This window comes from Hakea prostrata, chromosome 2, assembly GCF_041222555.1.
Source record: "Hakea prostrata isolate BN-2017 chromosome 2, UWA_Hpros_2, whole genome shotgun sequence".
NCBI classification, from domain to species: domain Eukaryota; kingdom Viridiplantae; phylum Streptophyta; class Magnoliopsida; order Proteales; family Proteaceae; genus Hakea; species Hakea prostrata.
The window spans coordinates 10,262,801-10,274,952 of NC_142601.1; the positions used below are offsets into that span (position 1 = coordinate 10,262,801).

At 36.6% G+C, this 12,152-nt stretch overlaps 1 protein-coding gene across 1 annotated transcript; it reads left to right on the top strand.

Moving 5' to 3' along the window:
* The first annotated feature begins 9,703 nt into the window (after positions 1-9,703).
* On the top strand, positions 9,704-12,152 carry LOC149023682 (putative pectinesterase 14). Its single transcript, XM_089142834.1, has 6 exons — positions 9,704-10,178; positions 10,264-10,435; positions 10,776-10,982; position 11,154; positions 11,393-11,642; positions 11,739-12,152. Exons 1-6 carry the CDS (start codon positions 9,727-9,729, stop codon positions 11,920-11,922), a joined length of 1,266 nt encoding a protein of 421 aa, XP_088998960.1. The 5' UTR covers positions 9,704-9,726; the 3' UTR covers positions 11,923-12,152.

The following is a 12,152-nucleotide window of genomic DNA, read 5'->3' on the forward strand; positions in this document are numbered from 1 at the left end:
TTTGAAATAAAAATGGTCCTCCGTTTTGTGGGATTTGATGTTTACGGTAATTTCGTTTTCTTTTTTCTGGAAGGACTAGGGGATCACTTCAATTTTGACATGCCATGGTGCGTCATAAGCTGATGCAATTTGAGATTAATCGTGAATATTGCAAAGAAAAGAGAGGGAATTAACATTGGGTTTGATGACGGAGTTTGGTCCAAGACATTCGTCTTCGGGGCTCAAGAGAGAAGTCCAATATACTATAAAGAGGGTAAAAAACTTTACAAGTCTCTGTACAAATTACAATCAAAGGAAGCCTTGTTTAGGCGATTGCAATTGCGTCTTTCACGTTTGAAAACATTATCTGTACACTTCGATCCATTGCAAAGGAGCAACATCATCGGTGGTTTCTTGGAGAAACCCTCATTCGTGAGGAAGAAGAAGAATAGAGCTCATGAATAATAACCCAACCAAATTACACATTAACCCCAAAACTGAAACAAACAACATAGTGTAGACTAACCAGATGATATGGCGCTGGTTTAATTATGGTCCAAACTATGCCTAAGTCACAGCTCAAGAAACCAAGGGATAAGAAATTGCAGATTAGCTCTTAATAATTCTCCCCCTTAATCTGTAAGATGATCCTTCATCATAGTGATTGGACTTCAACTGTCATTACCCAAGTGTACCTGCAAGACAACAAAGGAAAAAGAACAATAGTACAATGCAACACAATATGGAAAATACCTAAGACAACTAAACATGCAAAAGAAAATATAAAACTTGCAAGCACACAATGCAAACAAATGCAATACGTAGAGAAGCCTTAAACCATAACTCAAGTATTCATAACTTTGACAAAAAACAAACATGAACAACAAATCATGCACAAGTAAGGCATACACATCTCAAAACTAGATACAAGCATGAACAAAAGTTGTAAAAAATTTGGGCAGCATCTCCCCTAAAAATGCAACATATGCTTGAAAAACAACAAATCCACAAGACACTCACCATAAACTAACAAAACAAAGTAATACATAACTCCACACTGCAGAAAATACATAAAACTAGAAAACAACATCACCAATACTCAACAAGTCAAGACAATGCAAGAACTTAGAAAGAGTCAATACTTTTATACCACAATTTGTAGGATTATGCTCAGTACTCACTTTTTCAATCAAAAAGTACACCATCAGTTATTTTCTCTCTAAGGAAGAAGTAGCTAATATCAATGTGTTTGGTTCTATCATGATAAACTGAGCTTTTACAAAAAAAAAATAACACTTTGATTATCAACAAATACAATAGGCTTATTATTCAAAACACCTAATTCACATAATAAACTATGTAACACTATATGCATTCCTTCACACACTCAGATGCAACAACAAGCTTAGTCTTAGTAGTAGACAAGGCAACCACAAACTGTTGTTGTACTTTCCAACTAATGCAATTAACAGATAACAAAAAGAAATAAGAAGATAATGATTATGAGCATAATCAGAGTTAGTATACCCTTCAAGAACTAAGGTGAGCTTTTGAACACAAGACCTTTATTAACAATACCCCTTAAATACTTCAAGAACCACTTGATAGCAAGTTAGTGTTCCTTACTACGATTGGACATAAACATACTAGGCACACTCACAACATGAGCAATGTCAGGTTTACTACATATCATGAGATACATAAGAGATCCCAAACGACTAGAGTAAGGGAATTTAGCTATTTCATCTTTTTCAAAACTAATCTTAGGACAATGATCATTTGAAAGTTTAAAATGTGCAACCGAAGGAACCATAACAAATTTAGAATTCAACATATTAAACTTCTCAATGACCTTAAGCAAATATGACTTTTGACAAACATACATAGTTCCCTCCCCCTCATTTCTATAAATCTCAATCCCCAATACTATCTTGGTTGTCCAAATTCATTCATCTCAAATTTAGACTTCAACTTACATTTAATTTTTTGAATAATACTAGAATCAACATATGCAATCAAAATATTGTCCACTTAAAATAACAGATATAAATGAATAGAGTCTGAAATAAGACAATAGAGGCAACTGCCATAAACGCTTTTTTTAAAACCAATACTCAACACAAATGAGTCAAATATTTTATTCCATTGTCTTGGGGCTTGTTTAAGTTCGTATAGGGATTTCTTTAGCAAGCAAGCTTTAGTCTCATCATTGGCTGTTAAGATGCCTAAAGGGGGATGCATATATATCCTCTCTTCTAAATTACCATGAACAAAGACACTTTTAACATCCATTTGCTCTATTATCATTTGTGTTTGAGAAACCAAGAATAACAACACCTTTATAGTCTTATACTTAGCAACTAGAGAAAATATCTCATCAAAATCCATCCCTTCCTTTTAGACAAAACCCTTAGCAACATATCTAGCCTGAATCACTTGGAGTTATTCACCCCATCATTTTTAATTTTGAAGATCCACTTACAAGATAAAGCTTATGGTTTTTAGGTCCATCAACTAGCTCCCAAAGTTGATTTTTATTCAATGATTCCAACTCCTCATTTATGGCTTGAATCCACAAATCCTTATCCTTGGAATCTAAGGCATCTTCATAGGAACTAGGTTCACCAGATCCAAACTCAAAAGTTGAATCACTAGCCTTAAGGGAAAAATTAGCTAAATACCTCTTAGGTGGTCTAATCTCTCTCCTCACTCTATCCCTGGCTAGCTGGTAGCTAACCAAATCAGGAACCTCCACCCATATCATTTGAATTCACAGCGGAAAAGGTCCACCATCAATGTCAGGCTTCCTAACCTTAGGCTCATTATCACTAGAGCTAGGTTGAGGGGAAGTCATGGATGCTACAGGTTCATGACCATTAATGGTCTAGATAGTATCCAAAGAAATACCAACATTCTCTAAGTCAAACTGAAAGAAATCAATCAATCTTTGGTCTAGAGGGTCAAGATTGGTATTGTCCATTGATAGACAAGGGAATACACTCTCTTTAAAGAGAACATCGATACTTACAAAAGTTTTCACCCCAGGTATAGACCTATCTCACAATTTATAGCCTTTAACTCCCTCAGGATAACCTAAGAATATATACTTCCTACTCCTAGGTTCCAACTTGCCAATATTTTGATGAACAAAAGGCTTCACAACCAAACTCTCTAAGGTTATTCAACTTGGGGGGTTTCCCCCACTCCAACTCCTCAAAAGTCTTGAAACCTATGGTCATAGAAGGACATCTATTTATCAAGTAGATAGCTGTAGCCATAGCCTCATCCCAAAACCCCTTGGGAACCCTAGGAGTAATAAGCGTGCATCTTGTTTTATTTAGGATAGTCATATTCATTTTTTCAACAATGCCATTTTTTTGTGGAGTAGCTTTAACTATTCTATTCCTTTGAATAACTCTCTCTTTACAATTCCGGTAAATATTTTGTTAACAAATTCCAATCCATTATCAGTTCTTAATGTTTTGACATTTTTTTCCACTTATGTTTTCAACCAAAGTAATCCCTTCCTTAAACTTACAAAAAGTCTCATTCTTGACCTTCAACAAGAAAATCCAAGTCTTCCTAGAGTGGTCATCAGCTAGGCATAAGAAGTAGGAGTTACCTTCATATGACATGACAGATGCTGATCCCCATAAATCAGCATATGTAAGTACTTCAATATGGCACTAGGTATATGCAACCCAACCCCAAAACTCAACCTGTGTTGCTTTCCTATAACTACTTACAATACTCCAAATTTTCAACTTTATCCTCGCCAAAGATGCATGTTTCTTTAGAGCTTGAATTCTTCGATTATTAATGTGCCCTAACTTAGAGTGCCACACCCTAGTATAGATAGACTCACTAAACAAGCAACAAGTGCTAAAGATCATCAAGATAAGTACTACCATCTAACACATAAAAACTTGATTGAGATTTACCTTTCAAACATGCATGTGAACCTTTACAAATTGAAAGAACACCCCTAGATATATTTGTATCAAAACTAGCACTATCAAAACTGTTATGAAAATCAAATTCCTCTTTAAATAAGGAATATATAACATCATGCAATGTGAAAACAGAATCATTGTGAGTGACCAATTTTATTGTACCGATGCCAACCACATCACATACATCATCGTTGTCCATCATAACTTTAATATTATCTATCTCAATCAAGTATGTAAACCAATGTAAATAAGGGCACATATAGTAACTACAACCAGAATCAATAATCCAATCATTATGCTTATCACTATAAAAAATGTTCAACACCTCACAAATATCTTCATACATATTGGCTTGACTATTACTAGTAGAGGACATATGAAATTTGATGTCTTATTTTCTTTTAATTTTCTTTTATATGTATAATAATTTCATAGTGACCCACTTTTTTACAAAAGAAATGTCTTTTAGTGCTAGAGTCAAATTTATTATTTCCATTATGTTCTTGTTGAGGATCTTCAAAGGTATAGGTTGGATAGAAATGAAGTTAAGAAAATTGCGGGAAAAACAAGGGAAAGGAAGTATAAAGAGTTATACAATAAGTTGGGCACGAAGGAAGGGGGAAAATCTATTTATAAGATAGCTAAGATGAGGGATAGGAAGAGTAGAGATCTTGACCATGTTAGATGTATTAAAAATAGAGATGGTAAAGTATTAGTTTGTGAGGAAGATATTAATAAAAGATGGCCGGGAAACCTATTTCTCTAGTTTACTAAATGAGCATTCTTCAAGCACTTATGTTTCGGACGATTACACTTTTCACCAAGGCACCAACGTCCGAACTTATATACGTAAAATTTCGATGTCCGAAGTAAAAGAAGCTTTAAGGATGATGAAATCCCAATTGAATATGGAAGAGCTTAGGAACCCAAGGACTAGTTTGGTTGACTAAGTTGTTTAATAAGATTTTGAGCACAGGGAAAAATGCCAGATGATTGGAGGAGAAGTGTTGTGGTTCCAATTTACAAAAATAAAGGAGATATTCAAAGTTGTAATAACTATAGGGGCATTAAATTGATGAGCCATACGATGAAGTTATGAGAGAGAATAATTGAAACCCGTTTGAGACACTTAACTATAGTTACGGAGAACCAATTTGGGTTTATGCCGGGAAGATCTACAACGGAGGCTATTTACTTAATTAGGAGACTTATAGAAAGATATAGAGAATGTAGGAAAGACCTTCATATGGTATTTATTGACCTATAAAAAGCTTATAATAGAGTCCCTAGAGCGTTAATTTGGCAAGTACTAGAGAAAAGAAGTGTTGCAAGTAAATATGTAGATATAGTTAAGGATATGTATGATGGTTCGGTGACTAGTGTTAGAACAGTGGGGGGACAAAGTAATGAATTCCTGATAACAGTTGGGCTACATCAAGGGTCAACTTTAAGCCCATATCTATTTGCACTAGTAATGGATGAATTAACTAAAGACATTCAAGATAAGGTCCCCTAGTGTATGCTTTTTGCGGATGATATTGTGTTGATTGATGAGACCCAAGTGGGGATTAATACCAAATTAGAATCATGGAGAGTAGCTTTGGAATCAAAAGGCTTTAAACTTAGTAGATCGAAGACAAAATATTTAGTTTGTAACTTTAGTCATGACCGGGCAGATGATGAGGTGGTGATACTTGACGATAAAGAGATTCCTCAGAGTGATTGTTTTAGGTACCTAGGTTCAATCATAAGTAAAAGAGGTGATTTAGAGGATGAGGTTTCCCAAAGAATTAAAATAGGGTGGATGAAGTGGAGAGATGCGTTCGGGGTCTTATGTGATCGGTGTATTCCATTAAAGCTTAAAGGAAAATTTTATAAGACCGTTGTTCGACCAGCTATGATGTACGATGCAGAGTGTTGGGCTGTTAAAAAGAATCATATAGATAAACTCAGTGTAGCAAAAATGAGGATGCTAAGATGGATGAGTGGCAAAACTAGGATGGATAAGATAAGAAATGATCATATTAGAGTTGGTCTGGGAGTTGCTTCCATAAGTGATAAGCTTCGAGAAAGTCGTTTGAGGTGGCACGACCATGTTCAATGGAGACCTATAAATGCCCCTGTACGGAGAAATGATATAATCCATATTGAAGGAACTAGAAGAGCTAGGGGTAGACCTAAGATAACCTTAGGAGAAGTGGTGAGAAATGATATATATAGCTTAGGCCTTGTATCTAGCATGGCCTCAAACAGAACTGATCGGAGGGCAAGAATCCATGTAGCCGACCCCATTTAGTTGGGACAATGCTTATTGTTGTTGTTGTATTATGTTCTTGTTGTAATTAATACGATTGTCATTCCTCTTATGTTTCCTTTTGGGCTTACCTTGTTTGTTAAGGCCTTTGCCCTTAACAAATATGTTCTCTCCATTCTCTTAGAAGCCAATAACTCTTGTCTGCCTATTCTTGAGAGCCTCAATACATTGGTCAAGTGTTACATTTTGACAATCATATTTTATGGAATTCTTAATAACAAGATAATCATTATGAAGGGAATTCAACAATATAATAGACAAGTCTTGGTCATCTAATTTACTTTTCTCCCCAGTGCTAGGTAAATCTTGAACCAACTTCTTAAAGATGTCTAGATTTTGGTCTAGATTGATAGCATAATCCATTTTGAAGCCATACAACATTGCCCTCAAATAGATCTTGTTACCTAAATTCTTTTTCTAGTAAATTTGTTCAAGCTATATTCATACTTTTAATAGGGGTATTATCTTCCTCACCAAAACACCTAATAACACCATCAGTGATATTCCAGAGCATGCAACCAATTGTATTCTCTATCACCTCAATCCTCAATGTAAGGTCTATGCTTTCAAAGAAAACATTAGGATCATCTACAACCCTCAATAATCTTTATTGGGCCATCAGAGCTCTTATCTTCTCTTCCAAATCCCAAAATCTTCAGTCCCATCAAATTTCTCAATGTTTACCCTTGAGCTCCACATTGAAACTCTTAAATTCAGATACTTAGGGTTTTCACCCTAACCTACAACCACATTAGAGCTTATGGTAATTACACTAGGATGTTTATCCTCCCCAGACAAACCAAACCCCTTTCCAATCTCCACTTTTAATCTCATTTAAGCAATAATCTCACACAATAATCATAATATACATAATACATAACAATATATATTGAATTGACGCAATCTAAAATTATCCAAATAGATTAAATCAACAGAATGTTGGCCGAAGCTAGCAATATTAACAGACAACAACCTAACAGGAAAAATTGTTAACAATTGATAACAAGATCATACCAACTAATCAATTCAGATAATAACAAAGAGAATTAGATCTCAAGAACAAGGCATAAATCATTAGAGACTATCAATTTTATGCAAACACACCCTAGCCAAACCTGATTAACAAAGACTGTTACCCTAATCAACAATTTGTGAGTAAACAATTTATCAATTAACATGCCAAGTGATGCGGATCAATTATGCTTCTGGATCCGACTGAGCCTCCTCTCGTATCCGGGACGATGAGTCCTGCAAGAAAGGTTAGATGTGGGCCGGCTTGTGCGCCGGGCAGCCGCCTCCGATGGCAAAGTCAGATAATGAACAGAGTAAGGACTCGTGCAAAAGCTACACAAGATTATACTCAGAGTGTATTGGCTTGCTTACCAAGGAGATGCGTCCCCTATCTTATAATGATTAACTTACCTTATACGTATTTGGTAAGTTAGCCCGACAAGGGCTATTGTTTCTCCTAGGATTATGCTTCCTTGTCGTTGGTCCGATTCAATCAGCTGCTGAGTTGACCTTCTATATCAAGGATGATTGCTATATATGTGGCGTATGTTACGCTTTTGGTCATGGATGATCGGCATCTTTCCCGACTAACTAGCATGTGGAGCCCCATCCGGGTCAGACCCGGTCGGGTAGAAATCTTCCGTATCACCAAGAACACGACAGAGACCTTAAACCACGAAATAGAGCAATTTATAACAAAAGCCCCAAATCAATTTCTTCATAAACCGAACCTAAATTGGCTCTGACGCCACATGTTGCTACCAATTGTGATTAATCATGAGTATTGCAAAGAAAACAGAGGGAATCAACATGAGGTTTGATGACAGAGCTCGGTCCAAGACCTATGTCTTTGGGGCTTAAGAGAGAAGCCCAATTCATTATAAAGAGGGTAGAAAACCTTACAAGTTTGTGTACAAATTACCATAAAAAAAAAAAAAAAAAGCCTTGCTTAGGCAACCACAATAGCGTCATCATGCTTGAAAACATGGCCTGTACACTCAGATCTATTGCAGAGAAGGAGCAACAGCAATGGTGGTTTCTTGGAGAAACCCTCATTCGTGAGGAAGAAGAAGAATAAAGCTCATGAACAATAACCTAACTAAATTACACATTAACCCCCCAAAACTGAACCAAACAACATATACAACATAAACAGAACCGGATGATATGGCACCGGATCAATTATGGTCCAAACTATGCCTAAGTCATGGCTCAAGTAATTAGGGGCTAAGAATTACAAATTAGCCCTTAATATAAGATGTAGCAATCAGGTTAGCCTTGAGATTATTACTTTTTTTTTTTTATTTTTTTGGTTACTTAATCCCTCGGGGGTGGTGGTCTAGTGGTCTTCACTCCTATTGCTCATGTTTAGTGGGTTAGTGCACCTAGTTGCATTGTAGATCCTGTTTTTAATGTCTCAATGAAAATTTACTCCCATGAGGGTTTTGTATAAGTTTACTTTTGACCCCAAAAAAGAAAAAGTTCATTCCCATGAGGGTTTTGAAGCACCCATGTCTCAAGTTTGAATCCCCTCTACTCCTTTGTTTCTTGCACTGGGCAGTTGTATGTTCTTTGACCTAGGCATGAAACCACTACTGGCTTTTGAGGATTACACTAGGGCTTTGGTGGGGCTACGTTGACGGGGTCAATGTTTCAAGGTAGGTGCTTGCACTAGTAGTTCAAAGGGCTAATGCTTGCATATGTTGAATTTGAAAGTCCGAACGTTGTGTAGTAGGGGGCACAAGAGCTCCACTACTGCATCTCCTCTTTTAATTACCAAATAAAGAAAGAAAGGAAGAAGTAACCAACTATTCTATGGAGCAAACTTTGAAAGTGAATAATAGGAGAATAATGGGTCCTACACCTTATTGGTAGTAGTATCCTGTGTATGATGGGGAATCAATCCCCTCTGTTGTGCCAACAATAGTAGCAAGATTTGGATGCTCTCTTGGAGGGTCCACTTTCGAGTATATATAATCCATTTTATCAATGCTGAGAGATAGAGCCTCCTTTCTATATGTGTGATGAAAGGATGCATGTCAAAGAAACACAATCCTTTCTAATTAAATAAATGCTTGAATAACAAACACATACTAGACCAAAAAGTCATGGCCTATTGGGTACCCTCACCGAATTGTTAACTGTTCTAACTTGTATTGTTTGCTAAGGCTTTAAGCAAGATATATAAAGCTTAACCATCTCATAAGTTGATCCCATCAGCCGTCCAACCGGCCACCAAGTCACAGAAACCTCAGCATGCCCACCATTAAAAGACACAAGCTTTTGTTAATTTCCTACTCTTTACTTCCAAGCTAACCAACACCCACCTATACATCACCTATACATAACTCTCTCTCCTCTTCCCAAATTATGAGATGTTACACCCCTTCTCCCCTCACACCCACATCAAAAGAACGTGAGCAAACACCACCACCACCACCACCACAGCTCCCTTACAACAGTTCAACCATGAGACCCAAAACCAACATTATATTTTGGCTCTCAGTCATTGTCTTCACACTCTTAGCCATTCTAATTCCTTTCAGAGAAATCCATCCTCATTCTTCTACCAACAGCCCAACTACTGGTGCAGTAAAAAGCCTTGAGATTGCCTTGATCAAACAGATGATGCAGCAAACTGGCATTGATGAGCTTCTCTCTGTCTTGAAGCGCATTGCCAACCCAATAACCAGACGTGCTCGTCGGCACCACCATCATAGGCGGAGGAAACAAAACATGGAATGTGATGGCACTGATACATTCACATCTTGGATTGTATCAGAATATGGTGTTTCTCTCCTCCTTACAGTGGATCTGAACAAGGAATGCGCCAACTTCACTAGTGTGCAAGAGGCCATAAAAGCTGTCCCTGACACAAGTCCCACTAGAACACTAATCTTTATTAATTCCGGTGTTTACAGGTAATTATCTTTATCATATCAAACATTAAATACTAATTGAGTAGTACTATTTGATCTCAAAATAATTTTAAGTTTGTTGTGACAGGGAGAAGTTGGTTGTGGATGTTAACAAGATAAACTTGATATTCCAAGGAAAGGGATATTTGAAAACATACATAGAATGGAATGATTCTGCTAACAACACTGGAGGCACAGTTAACAGCTCTTCAGTTGCCATTTTGGCTCCTAACTTCGTAGCTTACAATATTAGCTTTCGGGTAACCAAATTTTGTGGTGATTTGATTTGATTTGATTTAACTTGGGTGATAGCTGTAATGTAACCATGGTTGAAAATCTCAGTTTTTCAAGATCATAAAAATTTTGGAAAAACCCAGTTTAAATCAACTTCAACCAGCCAAGTTTTGACTAGTTTTAACGACATTTGAACACTCATAACATGTTGAATTTGCCCACAAAATACCAAGTTCGATTGAAACTTGAGATATTTTGGTTTCCTAACCAGTCCAATATCTTGTTCTGGGTTCTTGAACCATGTTAGGATAATAGAGAAAGAGAACTGATTTGTTTGAATTTCTTTTTGGGGTATCGGTGATGAAGAATACAGCTCCAGCGCCTGATCCAGGTGAAGTTGGTGGGCAGGCAGTGGCACTGAAAATTGCAGGTGACCAAGCTGCATTTTATGGCTGTGGATTTTATGGTGCACAAGATACACTTCTTGATGACCAAGGGAGGCATTACTTTAAGGAGTGTTTTATCCAAGGATCCATTGATTTCATCTTTGGGAATGCCAGATCACTGTATGAGGTACATACATATATCTATTTGTTCTTCAATCATTGCTGTATAGATTCCTAACTAGGCTTAAGCTTCTAGTCTATCAAGCTTAGAGGTTTTATGAGCAGTGGGTGGTAGGTGTGGTCTCTGGAGACCTACACTGTTGAAACGAGGAGTAGAGTCAAGATTTAACATCAGGAGGGTCTGAAAAATGATTACAAAATTTCTACCACTAATATTAAAAAAATAAACTGCCAATATTAATTTATTACAAAATCAAGAACAAGTGAAAAGCCTAAAAAATACAATGATCTTTCTACCCATTGTTTTCATCGTTAAAAAAATTCTCCATTTAAGGGGGTCTAAGTGGTGATATTATCAAAAGCCACAATTTTTCTTCATATCTTCTAGTACTAACCGGAGGATGCTACTGGACACAGATTGCACCATTAATTCAATAGCTAAACAAGTTCCAGGAGTGATTACTGGATCAATCACGGCTCATGGAAGGCAGTTTGCAAGTGAAAAGACAGGATTTTCATTTGTGTATTGTATTATCAGTGGATCAGGAAAATTGTGGCTTGGGAGAGCTTGGGGTGCCTATGCAACTGTTATCTTTGCCAATTCATACATGCATGATGTGATATGTTCAGATGGATGGAATGATTGGAACGATTCTTCCAGAGACCAGTTTGTGTTTCTTGCTCTTATGTTTCCTTTTCCTTTCAAAGATTAGTCCTCTTGAAAATAATTGATTAAGCCTTTGTTTAATGTTAATGTTTACAGAACAGTCTTCTTTGGAGAATATAAAAGTGTTGGACCAGGAGCTAGTGAGAACTCAAGGGTGCCATACAGCAAACAATTAAGCTACTCTGAAGTGTCACAGTACATAGACATCTCTTACATAGATGGAAATGAATGGCTTCTCCATCATCGTCTTCAACATGGAGGATTCATTCAGAAATACTAACACTACTTATGCAGCAAATTTGGACATCATCAGAACTAAAGAAGCAGAGAAGACATAATTGATGAGTGTTCACTCCCTCAACTTCATGTTTTTCAGTTGTTGTTGAGGGGTGGGGTTCTTTAGTACACTACCCATCAAAATGTTGAGATTGTTTTCTATATGAAATAAGGATATTATTTTGACCCCAAAAAAAAAAATTCGTTTGTTCAAATAGTACTAACAAGAATACC